We start from the raw sequence: 22,999 nt of genomic DNA on the forward strand, positions 1-22,999 counted from the left end.
CCAGTGTAATATAGTATTAACAAATCAGCAACAACGGATACTAAAAGCGTGTTGCTTTAAAACAAATTCTTCTATAATGTAAACGGAGCACCTCTGATACGCTATCACAACCTTCGCGGAGTATGTGTAGCTGCGAGGTGTGCAAATATTCTCCAGGAAGTAAAAAACAAACGTTAATCACGCTCGTAACTAATTAAGGAAGAGCATAATCCGTCTGAATATATTCAACGACACGAATTTAGCTCACTGAGGCGTCATGTCACGTTTGACTGGTTGCATTGACCATAGTGCCTCATTAACTTTTTCGCAGTGACCCTAAGAGGTAGCGGCTATTATACTATACTCCTCTTGAATAATAGAAACCGTGTTTGAAGGAGACACGTGGAAAACTATGCCTCGTCAGTCGAGCAGAAGACACCGCCGCTCTCGTACGTGTTTTGTCGCGAAATTCCTTTTTAATCGTGGCCATTTATTGTTACAACGTGACGGCAATGCGTGCTACTAACTAACGAATCGATGGTTGCAGTGTTCGAGAAAAATGGTATAACACGGACGGCGGGAGAATGGTTCGTTGAATAACAGAATAAGCTTTTCAATTGTCTTCATTCGATACCACCTACTTCTGAGTCACGCAGCTTTTCTATTTTTGCAAGCCAGATATCGATAGTGGTGAAATGGTAAAGTTGCAACTGTTGCACGCATTTGTACGTTATTCCTATTGTTTTGCAACTATGCTTATTAGATGGTTAAATAACGCGGCGATTAGGCAGCTTGGAAATAGTGAACTTTTCTCGGGATTTGTTAATTCATTTCAAAATCCTCTGTATAGACAATTAGGCAACCACCACCGTGAATAGTGCTATTATATTTGCTCTATTTAATGGGCTATTTAATGTAACTACAATGTAGTCTGTGTACTAAAAGGTTTTATTCGTTGATTTATTAATAATAATAATAATTGCGTATTTCGTGATCGAGAGACGATCGATCGGGGCAACATCACGTATATGATCGACGTGTCATTGCTCCAAAGAGTGTCTATTCTAGCGGACTGGCTGGTTGTTAAATACGTAAAAGAAGTATCAGCGAAAACATTTCGAACCGAAAATAAACGTCGATAATCGTTAGGTTGAAGCCTATCCAGGGCTAATGGGGATGCTTAACGATGAATAAATGATTGGTACATGCCGCTCGTTCCTTGGATTCTCCGTATCAGGGACAGACAGAGACTCGCTCGATAAAGTTGTGCATTTAATATTTATAAAATCAATGCGAAGTATGTATTTAAATATGAAGGAGATATCTTAAGTATTTAGCTTCTAATACGAACTCGATTTCTTTCTTCTGACGGTACCTCCTTTATTCCTCCCTTCTCTTCTAATGGGGGCACCTCAAGGAAACGAGCAATCACAAAAAATCGATACAAAAGGTAACCCGAAAATGTTAAATCCCATTTCGAGTTCAATGATAAAGAGTTCAGCAAACTTACTTCGTCGTGTAATTGTGTTTCATTTAGCTCATTCTCTTTTAGAAAAATGTTACTTGAAAATGTCCGACGATAGATCAAACACCCGCTGGAAATTTTTTCAGTGTCTTGGTTGTTGATATTAATAACAATCGCCTTCAATATAAATCGACTTTATAAATAGATTTGTGCACCAATTTTCTCTTCATTTAATTGCAGAGATCCAAAATAACTGTTATTTAAAAAAAATTGAAAAATATTCATTTAGTAAAAATTAATTCTTATTTAAATAGAAGCCAGCTATCATTAAATCTCAAAGAAATTTCTCAAGAACTGAAATGATTAAAAATATTAATTTTTAATTTTTCTGATTAAAACTATAACCATTATGAAGAATTAAATTTTTAAACAAATGACCAGATTTTTGGATTACCAGTGAGCATTATCGGTGACCCGAGTTTTATTTTGGTCATTGATAACCAAATTATCGACGATGAACAAATTTTTTAGTCAACGCTAAGCAATATCGACGGAAATTTTTTTTCTGGTGACATTCACTCATTTTCAATTATTATTAACATTACTGATAATTAGCATTCATTGACAACATGAAAAAAATTAATTGTTAAACTTATATATTTCATTATGTAAAACACAGTAAATTGTACTACAAATATCTTTTATTCTATTCTTTGTTTCATATATTTTCATATCGTCTTTTTGCTTAATAAAAGATATAAGTTTTATAATTAATCTGTGTTTGTGTTGTGAGTGAATAGTAATTATCAGTAATTATAATAACAATAATTGACCAATAATCGAATATAAACAGAAAAGAATTTATGCCGTCGATATTGGTTAGCGGTAACCAAAATAAAATTCGGGTCATCGATAATGATTACGCGTGATCAAACAATTTTAATCATTTATAATTTATAATGGTTAGTCGTAACCAAAATTATCTAATTAAAGGTATTAACTCTTACGCCATAACTTTTAAAATTTGTCCTATAACAGTTATGATGTCTGTTTAATTGTTACACCTAACGAAGCTCAATTGTGAAACAGTTCACTGTATTTTACAATAACAATCGTGACCCTAACGCCGTTCTAAATAACTGAGGAGCGATATTCCTTGGTGCAACTGTTCCTCGAACCGTTGCATTTCCTTTGACGAAACGGCTTTATCGGGCGACTTTCACGAACCGGCGTTGCGCAAGCGTTTCCGCACCTCCCATTATTACAATTACCATCTAATTTACAATTTCTCGATGCTTGGAAATAGTTTGATTCGAGGGGGTTCACCGATAGAAGGCACGCGCCGTTAGCCTCGTGCACGTTTTTCAGCCGAAGTGACGGGAGCTCAAGGATTCCCGATGTTTTCACACTCGCTGTGATTCCTCTTGAGCAACTCGATCTACCTTGTCGCACAGTATGCCCACATTTAGTTATTAAATTCGATTGTTACTTGGATAGTCCGCGTTTGAGCGAAGTGTATTTTTCAAATGGTACAAACAAACGAGATGCATTGTTATTTATCTTTCTCCATTTTATTTCCATACCTAATCCATTAGGATTCAATCACAGCACTATCTTATTTGCATCTGAATTTCCCAAGTAATATTAAAAACTACCATTTTACTTGCATCGTAGTGAAAACAGAAGAACATAGGTATAACTTCGTTCCAGATGATTTATTCAGAAATTAGAGGGCAGGAGTAAAATTCAAGCAGTTCAAATCAGAGGTTGGCAAAATAATTATTTAAATAAAATTTTAAATAACGAATAAAAGTTTTAAAAAAAGTATTCGTCATGTGTCGAATAAAGTTAACCCGGTTCGACGAATAAAGTTAATTTTTTTATTCGTCGAGCGTTTCAACTTGAGCTTCGAATAAATTTTTCAACTTTAACTTTAATCGACGTCGAATAATTTTCTGACTCGCATTCGAGCCGCCAATAATAATTGAAATATTTTTTTATTTAGTTAATGCCCAACACTGGTTGGAATGGAGAAATTCGATTAAAATTCTGTTCCCTCCAAGTTCTTACCACATACCCTGACATTGGCACCCATAGTGAATTTCTCCCCTGATTCAAACTTTAAATTACTCGCTAGTTTCGACTGCTCGAGTACCTTGATCGAGTCCACGGAATTATCCAGGTCAGACGTACTGTGGATTCACGATCGATCCCATTTATTTGCGTGAACACGTAGGAAGACCGTCGTTCCGTGGTTACTTCCTCGTTCTTTTCCGCGCTGACCGAATGTCCAGTCTCGACGACCTGGCAAAATCTATGGAACGAGTTCACAGGTGGCGTCGCGACGCTCGGCATCGACTTCATTCGACGCGCGACGCTTCCTCGTGTCGACCGCCGACGCTTTTCAGCCAGACTATCGCGATTTATACATTGTACGCGGCATAGCGATGCGCTTTTCCATTGCACAGTGCAGTGGGACCATGACTCCGTTATGATAGGAGTTCCCTGACCCAAAGTCGATCAGGTAATTTCGCTTTTCGGAAATGATTCCGGCGGGTGATCAGCTAGATAAGATCACCGCTCGACAGACCACAATGCACACGCTTCATTCGTGGCTTTCGGTGCACTTTTGTTTGTTGGCGATGCACTGACTGTCGCTGCAATCCGTGCACTCGTTATGCATTTAGTTAATTCTTTATATTTTGTGCGGATTTTAGTTACTTTAGTTTTTTTATCATTCCGTTTTTGTATGCAGTCTATTTTATTGTGTTATATTTTTCTAGATCCATAAATATTAAATGAACTCAAAAATAGTACGGATTTGTACGGATTTTAGTTAATTGAATTCTTTTTATTTTTTTTATTTTGTAATATTTTTGTAATTCTATAAATATTAAGGAAACCGAACATTTTTAAAATAAGTACAAAAATTTATTTACCATTTTAATTATATACTTTTTGTGAAAATTCGAAAGCCGATTTTTTGGGAATAATGGAATTCGAAAACCGGTTTTTTCAAAGTCGATTTTTTGTATAAACCCTAGTCACAATACACCAGTAGGAAATTAAGTCCTCTTGAAAGAATTATAGTGTCACAGTTTCGCTTTTCGTTGATTTTAACGTGGGAATATATCGGAGGCACAAGTAATTAAGATAAACATTTATATTCATATTTCTTGCTGTCTCTATTGACGCAAGCTTCATAAAATATTCAAACATTTGTTTAAGTAATTTTAATAGCTGATACTTCCTTTCACACGATCTAACAATACTTCTAATAATAGGAAGACAATGGTTACAATTTGATCCACGATTAGTCACGTGCACGAACAAGGTATCGCGAATGTAGTTTCCTCGATGGCTTATCTTCAGAAAAAAAATTGTTCCGTTTACCTCCACGTGGCCTACAAATTGGTATACATTTAAAGTCCATTATGTAATACCGAAAAAGTACTTCCCGGTATCAGATAAGTCATCGACAACTCCACCCTAGCAGGCTACTCCAATTGGGACGGAACGATTAAGCGAAATTTTCGATTGGTTCAGCACGTTTCCTCATACGAAATTTTACAACGCAAATAAAACACGATTCGCCGACGATAACGTCGCACATGTCCATGACGATGTTTGCCTCCCATTTGGCTTCGCACGCGACCCACAAACCAGGGGATTCACCAGTCGTTTCTGCAAGAGGAAAAGCGAGGCCAGCGTGAAATTGCGTAGATTTGTCACTCGTCCGAACATTAACATATTTTTTTTAGTTCCCTGGCCTCTTTAGGAGAGTGATGACAAGTTACTTTATCTTGCGAAAGCTACGCTTCAGCTCTGGAGCTGAGTAAAAGGAGCAGGAAATTCAATTTACGTCAACTTCCCGATTCTACTACGTCACTTGGATTATTGGGTCCCAGTTATTAGGACGAAAAGGGACTCGGTTGAAAAATAGAATAATTTAGATAGCATCTGACTTCAGGGTTGACCGTGGTTGGAAAGTGTTTTATTCTTCGCCGGTGTTAGCGTGACTATGCCCCAGCAATTTCATATCAATTTCGTTTTAGTAATTTTACTCTACCGGAAGGGGTTGGGCAAGTTCATTTCGAAAGCTGTTTAGAAAACTGCGAAACAATTTCAATCCTTTCAGCTTTGCAGATTGCATCGTATGGAGTAATCTGCGCGTCGATACGAACGTGAAACGAGAAACTGTGTACACACGCGGTCTCGATCCTATGAGCTTGATGGAAAATCAATAGCAGCGGTTTCGAGAATCGTGATTTGCCACTGTTTGTCAGACAACGTTAAATTAAGAAATATCCCCTTAAATGAGAAATATTATTCCTATTCTTTCCATGTCATGTCTTACCTTTACCCACGCTCGGCTCGTCCCTATAAACAAATTTAGTCAGCTGCCTAGGGCGTAAAGTTGACAAGAAGCACAAAATGGTCTTTTTATTATTGGCATTTTTTAAAATAAAGTTTTAAATGAAATATTACAAATTGTACTATAAATGTTTTAAGCTACAAATTGACAATGGGCGCGAAATGGTCTTTTTATTATCGACATTTTTTAAAATAAAGTTTTAAATGAAATATTACAAGTTGTACAATAAATGTTTTAAGTTACGAATAAAAATTCAGAGTAAGGTCATCAAAAAGCTCAAATAAATCTATACTTATGTAATCGTTGTGTCACTGATTCATCACCGTCCAGCCCAAACCGCTGACCCTAGAAACATGAAATTCGGAGGGTGTATTCCTTTTGCGATGTAGGTGCTCGATAAGAAGGGATTTTTTTAAATTCCAACCCAAAGGGAGTAAAAAGGGGTGAAATATGTTCTCTCGGACTTCTTATTATTTCTTAGGCCCAATTAGATATCAACTTGATTTTTAGTTAGGGGTGGTGAAAAGGAGTGAAATGAGTTTTTGTGGAGTCCTTAATATCTCTTAGGCCCGAAGCGAAGCGCGGGGGTAGTTTGCTAGTATATTATAAATAAAGGGCGCAATTTTACAAGTTCGCTTAGGGCGGAAAAAAGGTTCGAGGCGGGCCTGCCTTCACCCACCATCCGCCCAATACACCTAAAAACTTTGCTAAGTAACATAATTTAAAAAAAATCACCACCACTCTGTCACTTCACTGTTCCCACCTCTGAAGCCTTGAATTCATATAAATTAAATTCTACAAATTCTCCCAAAATGATTATTGCAATCGTTTTACAGACGCAGATGAATCCGACTACGCTGAAGTCCTGGCTGCTACGGGGTGAGCTGGAGAAACTAGAGCATGTCGTTTTAGAAGGACGTGGAGCTCGTCTGTTAGGCGAACACTCGCCTGATCTTAGGACAAGAGTCTTCCTGAAGGGACTCCCAAATTACTTGGTTGGTATATCATTGATAACACGATTCGCGAAGGCAGGACATTCTGGATCCTTTCAAGAAATAGTCACTTTTCTTCCAGACAAAAATCTCGAACGTACACGATGCTGTTTCCCGTGGTTCCCTGCCAGAGGTGCAAAAATTAGTAACAGAAGGGGCTAAAAAGAAGCTGGCCATTGCGAAAGATCCAGCTGGTATTCCTTTGCTCCACAAAGCGGTCTATTACGATCATCAGGACATCGTCGAATGGCTCGTGCAGAATTACCCTATCACTGTGCAGCAAAAGGACAGGGTGATTCTCGTTATTTCATCTCTCCTAATAGGGTAGACCGGGGGTGATAGTTACAGGGGGACGATTGTAACACGTTAAATATCTCAAAACATGTGATAGATATTAACACAAATTTTGGATATATGATGAAGAATGGCATTTCGAATACACAAATCCATATCCTAGCAGTATAGATACACAATAGACATGCATAATGAAGAAAATAACTTTTCCATACCCTAAAGTAACTTTTCCTTACTGACTTAAAATTGTAATATAAATAGTTTTCTCTATTTTTTAATATTTAATCTGGCCATTTTTCAAGTAATACTGATCGTTACTTATCACTTTTAAGTGTCTCGTTAATAAAAATTTACAATTTAAGTTCAAAAACCAGGTCAGGGGCGATTGCAACACTTTCTCCGCTTCTCATTTTTGATTAATAACCGGAATATTACTTGACATACAGCGAAACTGTCGTGGCTCAAATAATGTCAGATAAGTAAGTAACATTTTCGTAAAAAAAACTGCTGTTGTAAATGTAATAGTTTTTGCGTAAGCGTATTCCAAAGTCAAAGTGTTACTACCGCCCCCGGTCTACCCTACACAATTTACAGATTCATTTTCGTCTTTTGTTTATTATCTTCTTCCACTTCGTATTTATCACTCGTTTCTTGAATCACTGTGTTTCATTTCAGCTTCTCATACCTTTCTATCTTTCTCGAGCAGATTCAGATCAATTATCTACTACGTCCAAACTTAAGCACAGTCCACGTTTCACACAGAATTTAAAATTTTGAAAACTGCACTGCTTAAAAGCATCAGAAAATTACTCACTTACGCTGACTTAAGTTGCTCTCTATCTCAAGAACTTTAACATCTCATATCCTACACTCAACGAAAGAGTGAGCATGGTCAATTATCAGACAGAGCTTATAAATGGTACAAGCAACGAATGCCAATATCAAATTCAACAGGCAAATGAAAACCATTTAAATCTGGCCTGATGAAAGCAACGAAGCTAAAAGAATCACGCTCTATTCTAAAGCGAACCGCCCCGTGATATGGAATTTATTTTAATTCACCCTGAAAAACTCTTAAGGCCACCCAATCTTTTTCAACACGCCCAGTGTCGATCTCGACCGATAACACGAAGAATATCGCGATTAATTAGCAAACGTGCCCGGCCCACCCCTGTTCCCAAGATAGCTGGCACGTCACGATCGTGTCGTGACAGGGGCATTTGCGCTCCTCGCGAGATATTCGGCTGCTGAATAATCGAAAGGCCATTTTTTGTAACGACAGTCGCCTTTCTCGCATCGCGTGACGCCGCTAATAACAAAGTGTAAACCACCTGTTCTCCCCTGCAGTCATCTAGCTTCGTGTCCAGGCGCGCACGCAGTGCCTCTGACACGGCAAACGGCAGCTTTTCACCCCTTTACCACCCCCGATCTCAATTCGAGCCCCATACATTCGCCGTTTAACTGTCGTCGACATCGTGCTCCCAACGCTGCTCCTCCGCGACCATTTATTCCTCAACCATCACAATTTCCAACCCCTTCTTTTCCCGCCGAACACCGCGCGGTGGCGTTTCGCCGAGGATGACTCGATAAGTTTGCGGCAAGTGACAGTTTCTTTTCGCAAACATTGTCCATGCTGGCTCTTTTAGTCATTCTTTAATTTCAAATAATAACTGCGTGGGATGAATCGTTGTTTGAAATCAATTCTTGCTAGTTGATTGTGAGGTGACATGGAATATTAAAGTTTGAACTTTTTTATGGTTTTTGTGATGATTTTGGATGTTTTTTGTCAATTAAAATGTCGAGTTCGGTGGTTATAGGTGATGGAACTTTGAAGGGTGATTAGAGAATTTTTAATTGAACGGATGAGGGGTTAGTTTTTGGTGACTCTGAGCTTGTAAATTGTACTTTTCATGGCGCTTCGGTGTCACTGGTTGTAATGGGTTTCACGAGTGGAGAGAATTATAATATTGTGTTTCTGATGTTTAGGAAGGTAGAACAGCATTGCATTATTGTGCGGCTTGCAAGGATTTCGAGGCGATTTGGGATGTTCTCATAGAAGGCGACTGCGACGCGAGTATCTGCGACAAAAGGGGCAACCCGGCGGCGTACTACTTGGAACACAGCACCGAAATCGAGTTGCCGGAGGTGGAGAGCATGTCCCGCCGAAAGATGAGCAGTGGCAAGGAAAGTGAGTGGTTTTAATCGAGCACGTGCACCGTTCTGATTCAAACACTTAAACGAATTCATCCGAAAGCTGTTTCAGGCACACGTTCAAAAGAAATTTTCTGTCTGCTTGAAATTTGTTTTAAGCGCGATGCTTCGTCAATAATGCACCTTTTATTTCCCAGCAAAGGTTCATTACTTATATCTCAAAGACAAACGCTAAAGTTATTTTAAATGCATATAAAATTATTCACAAAACTTTATATTAATTTGACGAACAACATGTTTTCATGCAACAGAAATTCGGGGACCTCGTTATGCGAACGTCGAGGAAAGACGAGTAAATTGAGCTCACTCTAGGCTATGACAGTTAAATGCAACTGAAGGTACATGGGTGGCAATGAAAGTTATCGTCGGTTTCAATTAATGTGTCTGTTCGTCATACAAGTACTCAGTGGGCAGACAGCTTGGCTAAAAACAACTTAGTAAATGAATTCTAGACAACCTTGCGGTAGGCTCCGTTCCGTTCATCCTCCACCTTAGTCGGATATAGATTCCTTGACTTATACCCTACTACGAATCCACCCCTAATGACCAGCGAGAATCGATAGGACTTAAATTTGTAAGGCGCGGAAAACTGCTGGCGATCGATAAGATGACATGCCGTGGGTAATCGAGCAGCGAATTATTTAGAAACTCTTTAAAACTGTAGTGCCCAGAAACTGTGTCAACGTTGTAACGATGCAGGAATGTTGAAGCTTAATCCAAGATTCCTCAAGATATACTAGCTTTATAATACAGTCAGAAATGGACACCTTTATAATTGATTTTCGCTTGAAACAGAACCGTGCAATTCCCTAGAAAAGATTGGGTGTTTCTGTTCACTAGTAAATACATATTTGCATTTCCTTCGACGATCGACTGACAAGCAGAAATCGGCAAACCAATATCCTGAAAATCTGCATTCCTATAGCATTCCTCTGTTCTGTGCCGTTTAAGCTTGAATGGTAAACTGTTCCAAGAAAATCTGAATACCTAATAGCTCTATAAAGTTGAACGAGAATTTCCGTAGTAAATCAATGACGATTACAATGCATAATCAAATAACGATTACATCCAATTCAGTGGGGATAAGTTGCAAGGACCTCGCAATACTAAAATCAGTGAAACAAAATTGAGCCCCTTTCAAATGATCGGCAACTTTGATGATACCATTTCTTTATGCAATGGAGCTAAATTAATAGCCGACCAGAAAAGAGTAAGTTCACTTCGAATGCTGCCATTTACATTGAGCCGAGAAAATGGCCCTCGAGTTGTTCGAACTGACATTGGAAGTTCCATGGAATTGACAGACCTCGAAGTCGCATTAAATTGTTATAAGCAGCCGGTATTTTACGTCGCATACGAAGCCAGTGTGCCACGCTTGCAATGTACACCGGAATTCCCGCCTACTACATTGATTGATCTATTTACTAAGAAAGCAATAGGGTACGTACGATGTAAACGGTGGCTCGAAACGTGTCAGCGACGTGACGGAGTCCGTGCACTCGGCTGACTTCTAAAAAATTTATTAATCCTTCGTGGAGCACGCAATCTCTGTCGAAAGAGAACATTAAGCCACGTTTCCACGTGCTGCAAATGCACTGCACTTATCCAACTATGTAAGAAAGGCTGCTCTTCGAAAGCAGAGCACAGGTAAGATGCGTGGTAAGCCACGTTCCCACGTGAGTGGCGTACGAATCGTTTAAGGGGTTATACCTAGTCAGGAGGGCGAAAAGAGGCGAATTTTTTTGAAAAAGCGAAAGCATATATTTTTACAGAACTTTTTGCACTTAAAAGAGCAATATTTAAAGAACATTTGGTATTTTTTTTGTAGAAAAATATTTACGTTTATAATAAAAATACAGCGGCATCCAAGAAGCTTTTTTAAAAACAGTGAGCCAGATATCTCAAATATCTACTGCACCAGTCTTTCTGAAATTTTGTGGGCTTATATTTTATATAAAAATCTATTGAATGACAGAGGGATTTTTTTCCATTGTATAGTGTCGATTTTATCCACGAAAAATGGCCATTAGTGATAACCATGAAGCCATTTTTCTTTGATAAAGTCGAAACTATACAATGGAAAAAAAATCCCTCCGTCATTCAGTAGATTTTTATATAAAATATAAGCCCACAAAATTTCAGAAAGACTGTAGCAGTAGATATTTGAGATATCTTGCTCACCGTTTTTAAAAAAGGCTTCTTGGATGTCGTTATATTTTTATTATAAACGTAAATATTTTTCTACAAAAAAATTACCAAATGTTTTTTAAATGTTACTCTTTTAAGTGTTATGCTTTTTTAAAAAAAATTCGTCCCTTTTTGGCCTCCTGACTAGCTATAACCCCTTAAGCCACACTCCTACTTGTGATTACAACACAGTTCAGATGCAAAGTATTCTATACATCGTATTTCTTCGAATAATTTTTGTAAATGTGTATGTAGAATGGAATATCTCGTTTAATCACCTTAGTCGCGGTCCGTTATGTTATGTAAAAAATCGATGATTCATTGGTAATCGTAGATGTTTGCTGAAAGATAATTACTTAATTGGACGACGGCGGTTTCATTAAACCACACTTGAGAATTTTAATACTCAGTCATTCTGTTTAATTTATGCGTTAAAGATACTGTTTAGTTCGTTAGAATTTTATTCCACTCGTCTCCAGAATAGCGCCAGTGTCGAACACAAAATCGATCATCCGTGGTAAGAGGATTCCCCCAGTGCTTAAAATATGTATTACACTGTTCAAACACGCAACGCTCTGTTATAAATCCTGTTGCTCGTGAATTCTTAAGAAACCAGTTATACCTCGAGGCAAGAAGACCGCGTCATTACGATACTTATTATAAAAAACCAAGTCGTACAAGCCTCTGATTAATTGAAACCCCCAACCTGTGTCCAAGTACCTAAACGTACGTCACACATCTTCCTACATTTTTCGAAGCCTGGTATTGTAATCGAGAAAAAACCAGACACGTCTAAGAAATTATGTCCCAGCACTGTTATTAATTATCAATCAAACATCGATTTAAAGAAAAAGGCGAATAAAAGGACCAACGACTGTCTTTGGAAGACATTATTCGAAACATCTGAATAATTGCTGTAACTGTTGAAGAAAATGTTCCCTTCCTAGGCTGGGATTTCAAACCTTCCAACATAAGAATATGGATCCACAACCGGGACATCAGGAAATTGCAACACGTTTTATGGGAAGGACATGGAAACAAATTGCGTATGGAGACCAGCAACAATCCACGCGTGAAAAGATTTTTGGAAGCCGTTCCCCACATAATGGTTCGTGACACTACCAAAATTTTAAACTGTTTTTCTCAACGGTATATAAAAAATTCACTCTATTTCCCTTCGATTTCGATTCAGTGATAGAAATAATTTCCAAAGATTCACTGCTACAAATGTATCTTTATTTTCCAAAAATTTTTATAGTAACAAAACTAAATTTCTGTGCTTTTGTGAAAGGGCACCGTCAAAGACGTCCACGCAGCGACAGTGCGCAACGATTTAGAGAAGCTTAAAAAGAAAATTGATTCCACGTCGCCAGCCGTTCTCTGCAGCAAAGATAGCAACGGCTTAAACGTCCTGCACAAGGTAAACTACACGCAAACCGTAATTTTCTGTTTCTGGATACTTTAGTATCCTGATAAGCGTCGTTTAAATGATGAAATTTTGAATAAATGTCAGGCCGCTGGATTGGGATACACGGAAATCGCGAGAGAAATCTTAGCGAGATACCCGACAGTTGTGGAAGCGCAAGACAACGATGGAAAAACACCCTTGCACTATGCAGCTGCAGTGAAAGACGGTGGAACGCTGTATGATTTGTTAACGGAGCATGGAGCTGACGAGAGCAAGCTAGACAGCGTAAGTTTTCAGTATGGTGAATAAATAATTATAGAAATTAATCCACTGTATCGATTGAAATGGAAATGAAATACTCGAAATGGCAGAAGTCGAGTCAGTTCGAACTGAGATGTGCAATTACTGCAACATATTGTTATACCTTCATCCTATATCGAAGAATTAAATAGTATCTCTGTGTATAATTTATAAAAATCGTACGTGAGAGGAAGAGATGTTTCTATTCCTCGTTGTACCTCGCATTAATCGACTAAATGGTGACTCGCAACGGAGTATCTTAAGCTCCGAATTAAACGAAACACTTGCGTTCATTTGTGTAATCGTTTTCTTCGTCAGAAACAAAAAGCAGCAGCTTTCTATAAGAACCGACCATCGGACATAGATCAATCGCTGTTAACCGTGGTACCAGAAGCACCTCGAGTCTCTGGACCATCGTACCCCAAGCACTGGGACTGGAGGATTTTGGAGGCAGAAGAATCAATTTCAAGGGGGATGAAGAAAGTCCACAGTGCAGATATTGACAGTGCGTTCGGCAGCGCTGAATCTGCATCGAAGAGTTTCAGCAGGTCCATGGAGCAGGTACCACAGTGAACACTTGGAGCCTTTGTAACTTAATAATACGCTAACACTCTAAGTCTAAGCCTCGAACGCGATACCACCTAGTTCATTAAAAGGTAGAGACAGAGTCTCATTAGAGAAAAGTCCATTTAGGTACACCTTACCTACGACCGTAGCTAAAGTTTGCCCCATTTCGAACAAATTTTGCATTCATTGATATTATACAGTACCTAAACCCTGCTTCGATATTCTAGAAAAAAAAAATAGAAAACAAATTTTAAGATCACCGAGATTAATGACTAATTTAACAAAACAGATAAAGAACGTCGAAGATGACGGGGAAAAAGAACACCAGGAAGATGCAGGGAGCGCAGAAAAGCCAGGAAATGCAGAGGATGTAGAAACTGCAGAGAATGCAGAGGAGAAGCCAGAGCACCCGGAAGATACGGAAAATGGGGAGAGTAAGGAGGAAGAGACCGCGCAGGAAACGAAGGTGGACGATTCGGAGGAAAGATCCTCGGACGATGACGTGGTGACGGGTGCACCGATGCAAGAGGCAGAGGAAACTGCCAAGCCCGAACACCAAGGCGAAGAGGAGCCGGCAGAAGCGGAACCTGAAGAGAAGGCAGAGGAAACAGAGGGAACGCGGGAAACGGAGGACGCCAAGGAGGAGGCTGACGGCCCCGAATCTGCGGAAGCTGAGGACGTCGTGGAGAAGGAGAAGGAGGAGAAGGAAGACAACGAGGAGAAGGAGGAGAAGAAGGAAGAGCAAGTGGTGGAAAACAAGGCGGAGCACGAAGAGAGAAACGAGGCGAGCACAGGTGATTCTGGGGTCGATGATCCAGGAAACGACGAAGACCAGGTACACTCATCATAACTCTTAAACGAATCCAGTTTCAGGAACGTAATCGGCTAGTACACAGACATAAACGCGAGTTTCATAGGCAGTGAAGCGCAAGATACGAGATAAGTATATATTATATAAGTATAAGTTAAGAAGAAGAGGGAAAGGGATGCAAAGCTGCTAAATTCTGGGCTTCGGCGTTCGTTCGGCGAATGAATAATTAAGGGAGTACATAGCCAGTTAGCTACCAACGTTGACCGTAACACGTACGATGGTTGTAAGTGTCACTGTGTATTGAAGTTAAGAAACGATCGATATCGAAATATTATACAGTATGTTCTTTGTCACGCACAAATATACCAATAAATAAATAACTGAACGAAGGACTTCTGTTCTGTAACTTCTCAATGAAACAGTCCCACGAACGCTTGAAGGATTATCGGAGGATCGCGATGGCATTCAGGATGCTGCGCTCGTTTCTTTATTCTCCATGTGCTTTATTTAGCGCCAACAGGTAGAAACTCGAAATTGACTACGTATTTCAAACTCATTAATCCATTTACATTCCGCGAAACACCAAGCCTGACAGCATTAAAACGAGACACCCCGGGAATAAAAAATTAAGCCTTCAAGCGTTCAAACGACCACCATTTCTCGGCACAAAGACAATTCACGCCAACATTCAGCTACTCGACGGATAGAAACATTAAGACGTTTATTAAAACACACCACGATTTGAAAAAGAAAAATACCGGACTATATAGCTATATCGATCGAAAAACCCAGGTGTAGGGCGCATCGTCACGCAATGCAGACACGAGGCTAAGACAGCGGACGATCGATTTGCACGTTTAGATTGCCCCGTATGATTAATATTTCCCCTATCGACCGGCACGTGCCCGCCCGTCCGTGCGCATGGTTTTGCACCTAGGCATGATTAGCAGGTGATCGTGGGCGAGCACGAGGAGCTTCCGGAGGCAGAAGTAAACGAGGGCAGCATGACGGCGGACCCAGAAATCGAGACGCTGCTGGAGAACGGCAACATGGAGCAGTTGGCCGGTTTGGTTCTCAACGGGGAAGGCAGAAGATTGGTCGGACGGCATTCGGGGAATCCTGAGCTACAGGCGTTCATCGATCGCGTCCCTTCCTACATGGTATTACGCACTACCTGTGTTGCGAAACACTTTTTTGTTTGCTCGGCCTATTTCTTGAGGAGGCGTCTATCAGCGTGCTCGTTCCACATCATTTACGTTATTCAGTAGATGACGGTGCTTATTCGTTCGTTAATTAATAAGCTATTCCGCAAACTTGTTCCAGTGTCAGCCTGTTTTTTTTTTCCCACCTTTATTTCTAATTACGTGTTAATTGTGCGATGAATAGGAATGCGTATAATTCTTACAGGGTAAAATCCACGCCGTGCACATGGCAGCGCGAGAGGGAAATCTGAGAGATCTGCAGAGCGCGTTAGATCGTCGCAAATTCGCTGTCGCGAGGGATGGATCGTCGCCCCGCGGTGCAACGCCCCTTCATGTTGCTGTTGTATTTGGGAACACTGCTATTATCAGGTACACCGACGTACCACACGCGATGCGATTAATGAAGAAACAAAGATTTCTGACGAATTATTTTCTCCCTATCGTAATTGCTCCATGTTTGAAGAGTCTTCGAGCTTTCAATGGTAGAAGCAAAATGGATGAAACGATTGATTTTGTTTAATATTCAAATTGAAAGTGGGGCAAGGCAGTTTCAGTGTTGCTGTCTGAAAGTATTCGTGTAATGCATTCTGGTCCTTTACCATGTACCACACTTCCAGCAAGCATATCTGAATCTGAGGTATAGCTTGCACCACATTCTTCCATCGTGATAGTTATTTTTTCTAATAATTATACTGGCCTTCGCACAGAACTGTTTAGTTCGATATAGTGAATAATAGCTTGCGAAAGTTCACCTTGCAAGTACTTTCGCGAAGTTCATGACAGAGAAATTAATAGTGCGAGGGGCAAACGAGTTACCTTGTCATGCTTCAATCAAGTGTTATCGATTTCTGTCACCTATCCTATTAATTATTTGTGTATCCTTTTAGATACCTGGCGGGGAGGTTTCCTGAAACTGCGCATGCCATTGATCTAGATGGCCGGACACCCTTGCATTACGCTACCACCCTTGCAGACAACGGACACTACTACAACCTACTGCTTCATTTGGGTGCCAATCCTCTGGTTCAAGACAATGTGAGTTAACCTTTTTCATAATCAATCGTTTCCTGCAAAATGACACTTCATTTTTAACGATTTTAATTCGTGACGGGGTACTAAATGCATCGGAATTGGAAACATATTGAGATACTCATCTATCACCCTGCGGAAAGTAAATACCTTTTGAATTTAAAGAAATATTGAAGCGTTGTATATCTTGTTTTTAAATTTTTAAACTGTTTTTGAGGATCCAAGGATTTCAGACTAAAATTTTCTCTGTAGTTAGGTACATTGGTAATAAAATGTTTGCACGCTACACAGTGTTAGTTTCAATTTTGACTATGGTGTTTTTAAATATATTGTTCGTGCAATTACTTTGTCACCTAGCTCGGACACAAGGCGGACTATTATAAGCAAGATCAAAGCGAATTCTCACACAAAACACTGCTACGCAGTTTCGGGGCTAACGAAAACCTCGCCGACGAAATGTTGGCCGACAAAGGTATTTTATTCGGACGAGGCATTTATAGCACCATCGCTCACACCAAACAGATATGTACGATGATCGTTCGAAGCACTGTCAAAGATCTCACTCCACGTTTTGTTTCTCAAACGAACTGAAATTCAGGCTCTATTTCAAGATACTGCCGCATTTATTTACAGTACCATCACCTTGCTTTTTCACACGTTTCACCTTTACCCTCATGTAACATCATCACAGAGTCACAAATTATGAAATCTTATACAGGTGCTTGAAACATCCCTAGTAGCACAAAATATTGGTTCAATATTTTCTTCAAATATTAAAAAACGTTGAATCCAGATACCTATTATATATACAAAAAATGTGAAATATGAAAATGTTTAGAAAATATGAACTAAATATTCATGGAATATAAAATAAATATTTAGAAAATGTGAAGTAAATAATCATGAAATGTGATATAAATATTCAGAATTGTAAAATAAATTTCAGGAAATGTAAAATTAAAATTTAAAAATTGTAAAGTAAATATTCAGAAAAAAATATTTGCTTCTTAATCTAGAACAAATATTGTATATTTAAATATCAAAAAGAGGTCGAATGTCTTTTTAATATTGGATGTATGTGTATTCAATATTTAGTGCTACTAATTAGGGATTCTTCAAATTGAAAGCCACACATTGACAGACTTCCCAACTGCAACCCCCCATAAAAGTACTATTAAGCCTAATGGTTTTGTCACAAAGTTTCGTATCATTTCAACTACTCTCCTGTTTCAAAAGACTCGCCAGTTTTTAGCCGCCCCTAAAGCTATCAAACTACCAAGATCACCTGCCACGCATCATCAAGCATCCCTATCATCGTCGAATCGAAACAACTCGCATCATTCAGTTCCCCAATCACTACTAACGAGTCTGCCCAAATTTCCTGATTAACGTATCCGCGGCTCATCACGTTCCACTCTTCGTCTTCCTCTGGACCCTGGCCCTTTCTGGTCTCGCTGCTCGATGCGAACAGTTCCTGGAGGGGACACGTACTCTGCCCGCCGAGACATAACCGAGCCAGAGACCCTAGCCACCTTGGAACGGTGCTTCCGACTGCTCGCTGGCACAAGGCACATCGCGACCCCGAAGTCACCTGGCAACCCCGGTACACTGATCAGCCGTTGCCTGAAACGGCCCATATTCGATCATATCAAGCACCGTGTGACACGCATGGACCACAATCTCTTTGACGTGATCTGGCCCGCTTTAAAGAAATACGGTAACGCGACTGGCAACAGCAAAGCGAGCAGCGCTTACTCGTTCATCAGCAACGCAGAAGAGGACAGCGGTCTGACCGTCGTCGCGCCAGATTACGAGAGCTACACCGTCTTCGGGGAGTTCTTCGACCCCCTGATCAGAGACATCCATTGCGTGACTGCCAGCGGTGACCTCCCCGACCACCCAGCGCCAAGGTTCTTCTACAGCGACGAGGACGAAAGCGAGGAGAACCCAGACACCGTCGACGAAATGACGATCTCGGCGATCGAGGCGTACGATCTCGATCCCCCAGCAAAGTACGTTCAAGCTGCCATTATCGAGTGTTGCAGAAACCTCGAGAAACACACGTTCCCGTTGACGCTGACGGTGAACCAGTTGGAGAGGGTGGAACGCGAGATCACTAACGAGTTGATGAGCCAGGAAATCTCGGGAATGATGGCCGAGGGTAGCAGCGAGGACGAGCCGGGGACGTACTTCACCCTCAATGAAATCTTGGACCAGCCCAGTCCTATCAGAGCCCAATTAGCCGCCGCTGGCTTGCTCTTACCGATCACAGACTTCGAACTGAACGATGATAAACGCCTCCATGGCAGACACTGGCCGTACGGGCGAGGGGTGTACGTCACAGCTGCTGGAGATCTTGCTGCCTGGGTGAACGTCCAGGATCACTTAAGGATCGTCTGTCGAACCGCCGACAACCGGCCGGGTCTCATAGGCCGTGCCTACGTGAGGCTGGCAAAGATTATGCTGATGCTCGATGAGAAGCTCAAGTTCAGGCGGGATAAGAAGCTAGGCTTCCTCAGTGCGCGGCCTTACGCCATCGGCAACACCCTTAGGTTCAGCGTGATAATTCGGTTCCCCGAGCTGTCCAAAGAGTTCGACAACTTGAAACATCTGTGCGTCGTTCGTGGACTGAGCATACGCGAAACGGCGCGGCAAGACACTGTTAGAATCAGCAATCAACAGTCTCTGAGCGTCACCGAGCTGCAGACGCTTCAAGACTTCTGTAGGGCTGTTCTGAATGTTTTAACGTTAGAGAAGGAGCTGTCCATAAACAGCTCGCTGAAAATCGCCAATCTTATCGCGGGGCTGTTTCGTAAACGCACCAGTGGCAAACGATTTCAGAAATAATTGACGGAATGGGACCAAAGCTATAGTTGACTGAGACAAGACGCTTCTCCGCGCCTACGAGCCTGCCTTTTATCGTTCGCATCAGTGGAGACTTTTACTCCCAGTTTATATCGATTTTCTTTCTTCTTCTTTCTTTTTTTTTTTTTTAAAACACTGGATTAATGCGCTTATACGTGGAAACCTTCTGTGATAATTCTTGAGCCAATACGTTCGACTGCCAATTAATCCCCGTAGGGATAAAACCGTAGAGAGACTGTCACGTATGTCGATAGAGAGGCATAGGAGCGTTGGAAAGATGTGTGTGAACGTTATTCTATTTCTCGTGCACCGAATTACGATGCTTAAACAAAATTTCGTTGCTCGATTAATTGGATTAGCTACTTGGAGGGACACTGGACTGTTTACTAGGTTAGTAAATGAACGTTATTGGTCCACGAACAGTTGTTACGACGCTTTCGACATGTTGTCGCACGACACCATGCTTACGTACGCGAAATGTGTCTATGTACATATCTGGATCGCGGAGTCACTTGCCGCAACGATCTTATCCAGATCACGGGGGAGGTAGTCTCGTTTAACTGGAAGCAAGCTTAAGAATAATATATGAAAGCTTCTTTATGTCACGCACGAGTTCGATGTTCACAGAAATAAAAAACGGCGTAGCACATGTCTTTCCAACTTGATGTATTCAATTTACAATGAACAGTATATATTCCTGAGTAGCTACTATATGTAAAGTATCGTACGCATAAAACCGAAATTGACCGAACATGAATTGGGCGCACTTTCTTTGGGACCGACTGTTATGGTGACACTTTCGCGGTTACGTGTACATACGTGTGCTTCTGTATTTCGAATTCTGTACCGTATAAATCGGCCACTTGAACTTTTTCTGCCTGCGATTTGTATCTGTGTACACGTTTTTCAGAGTGAAGCAACACAGTACGCTTTCATGGTGCACCTTTTCCTTCATACAAGATCGTTTGCAGTTTGTGCGTAATCATTCTGTGTTTTGAACAATAGTTGTTGCAAACATTCATCAGACTTTCATTGAATAATCCAAGTGGATAATAAAAGATTCGAATAACGATACGCAACGAAAACGAAAATATGTATATAATCCTCTTTCCAGATGACCAGCAACTGGACATATCGATATTTCGCGAAGAAGAGGGTCGCTACTTAGCGTCGTGTAAGCGAAAGTTATATTAATTGACTATATTAGCGATAAGATCGATTTCTCTGATTTAATTGAAATAAATTGTAATCGGCGTTAACTGTTTTAATAGCCCTTGGTGACCCGCTGCTCAAAGGCTTAACGGAAGTTGCCAATGCGCGACCAAAGGACCCTGTCACCTATCTGGCGACATATTTATACAATTTTGCTAATAAGAGTAAAAATAGCAGCGCTCAAGAACAGGTGAATGCCACAAACGATTCTAGCGGAGTGTTATTTCTGATAGAGGGATGCTGGACTATATTTTGAGAATATTACAGGAACCAAATGTGCTGATTATTCCTGACCGCGAAGAAGAAAGTACGGAAAATGTTGTGAATGAAAATCCAGAAGAAGATGCTGGTTACCCACAAAGTCCAGGTTCCGATGTCCCTGAATCAGCTTTTAGCAACCCTAACAGGGTATGTCAGTCGTCGGTTACTGTACTATCTTCACATTAAATGCTCGGAACATTTCAAAATAGATGGAAGTTTTTGTGGAAGAAAAGGGATCGAGTAATAGGTGATTTTACTTTTTCAGGACGAACATGGGCAAAGCGTGATCCATTTCGCGGCCATTCGTTCTTACTCAAAGGATGGCCTGTTCCATTTGCTTCAAGAAAGTCAAGTTAATATAGGCTTCAGGGATGAGTTGTACAGAACAGCTAGGGATGTCGCTGACCTAGCAAACATCAGAGAAAATGTCGAGGAGATCGATCGTTACGTGGCTTATTTGGCAGCCAGAGGTGAGAGCTAACTGTTCCTTTCAATTCTTCAATGGTATTAAATGCAGAATCATAAATTTGAAGATCATAGTTTCCTAAATTTGCATTCTTCGGTGCAGGCGAGACTGAGAAACTGGTGGAGCTATTGTTAGAGGGCTACGACCACATTCTGGACGTAAAGGACGAAGGCGTGAACATCGTGGACATCGCTGCGGAACGAGGACGCGACGCAACTGTGCAATTTTTGCAATCTATCCCAAATTACGTGGTAAAGCGAAGCGGATATTAGTGCCTTCGTCGTATGAGCTATTGTATCGTGCTATGTTAAATGGCAACAGAACGCTAGAAACGTGATATTTTCTTACAGGCACAACGAGAGGAAGTACATCATGAAATTAGAACGGGCAACGTTACAAAAGTGAAGGAACTGTTAAATAAGAACAATGGGGGAGGAAAACTCTTAGCGATGGGGAAGAATCCGATGAGCAGATGCGCTCTTCACATTGCTGTCCTTCGCGAGAACGAAGAACTAGCCGAGTACGTTGCGAAAACGTATCCAGAGACTTTACGCATCGGTGACAACGTGAGGATCGCGGAATTTCTTAATCGTCGTTAAATATAGGTTCCATTAAGTTCTAAGTGGAAAGGCCTCGTAATATTCTGTTCCAGTTGGAAAGGACCGCTTTACATTACGCAATGGGCCTACCATCTGTCGAAGAACTCAGCAACATCCTCATCAAGACGGGTGCAAAGCGTACCGTCAAAGATTTGGTAAGTGACTTCTTCTAAGCTTCTGAACTAAAGGGGGATGAACGGTGACAGGAATTCCGTGCTTGCAGAAATCACGACAACCTTCCTATTACTTCATGAACAAATCTGACATCGAGAGGCTTCAGGAAGAGGAGGATAGTTTGGTCAAGTAGATGATCCACCAGAACGATGCTAAACCGTGCACCGATAATTCTTCACGTACACGTTTAAACATTCGCATGCATGTGTGCGACATACGTTGAGAAAGAGCAAAATGAATGGTATGCATTTGGTAGGGGCGAGAGGGAGAAATCATAATGTGCCACTTTATTCTGCGTGTTAGGATTATTGTTTCGTTGGGGACATTCTTTTTCTCAAAGTATGTCCGACGTAACGAACGAGTAGAGAGTACGCTCCGTGACCGGGTGTAAAGGAATGGTGGTCATGTAAAGAGTCTACATTATGTAATATACAGTACAAGTGTTAGTAGTACAAATAATAAGAGTATTTCGTTTTTCCGTATACGTTTCCTTTTAATTACCTTCACGCAAGTTCCTCTTTCTTTTTCTCGGTCTTACTGCCTACAAACCTTCAAGTATCGAGGCGAGGACCTGCACTCTGTCCTTGCCACTCTTTCTTTTC

The 22,999-nt window shown here is 40.6% G+C and overlaps 1 protein-coding gene across 4 annotated transcripts; it reads left to right on the top strand.

The window, feature by feature from the left end:
• The first annotated feature begins 33 nt into the window (after nucleotides 1–33).
• LOC143374797 (uncharacterized) lies at nucleotides 34–22,976 on the top strand. Of its 4 annotated transcripts, XM_076823252.1 has the most exons (21): nucleotides 38–566; nucleotides 6,656–6,814; nucleotides 6,894–7,103; nucleotides 9,092–9,293; nucleotides 12,451–12,611; nucleotides 12,795–12,923; nucleotides 13,017–13,196; nucleotides 13,530–13,772; nucleotides 14,068–14,613; nucleotides 15,537–15,749; nucleotides 15,997–16,160; nucleotides 16,679–16,826; nucleotides 17,178–17,292; nucleotides 20,800–20,859; nucleotides 20,957–21,087; nucleotides 21,165–21,305; nucleotides 21,424–21,628; nucleotides 21,727–21,875; nucleotides 21,975–22,190; nucleotides 22,277–22,378; nucleotides 22,447–22,976. In XM_076823252.1, the coding sequence occupies exons 1-21, from the start codon at nucleotides 564–566 to the stop codon at nucleotides 22,528–22,530; spliced, it is 3,561 nt and encodes a 1,186-aa protein (XP_076679367.1). In that variant the 5' UTR covers nucleotides 38–563; the 3' UTR covers nucleotides 22,531–22,976. The 4 variants fall into 4 exon arrangements, with proteins under 4 accessions (XP_076679363.1, XP_076679364.1, XP_076679367.1 ...); XM_076823248.1 differs by lacking the exons at nucleotides 20,800–20,859; nucleotides 20,957–21,087; nucleotides 21,165–21,305; ... (3 more) ...; nucleotides 22,277–22,378; nucleotides 22,447–22,976 and adding an exon at nucleotides 18,292–19,805 and having other exon boundaries at nucleotides 34–566; XM_076823249.1 differs by lacking the exons at nucleotides 20,800–20,859; nucleotides 20,957–21,087; nucleotides 21,165–21,305; ... (3 more) ...; nucleotides 22,277–22,378; nucleotides 22,447–22,976 and adding an exon at nucleotides 18,292–19,805 and having other exon boundaries at nucleotides 34–566; nucleotides 15,540–15,749.
• The last annotated feature ends 23 nt before the right edge of the window (nucleotides 22,977–22,999 follow it).

This window comes from Andrena cerasifolii, chromosome 11 (assembly GCF_050908995.1).
Source record: "Andrena cerasifolii isolate SP2316 chromosome 11, iyAndCera1_principal, whole genome shotgun sequence".
In the NCBI taxonomy this organism is placed as follows: Eukaryota; Metazoa; Arthropoda; class Insecta; order Hymenoptera; family Andrenidae; genus Andrena; species Andrena cerasifolii.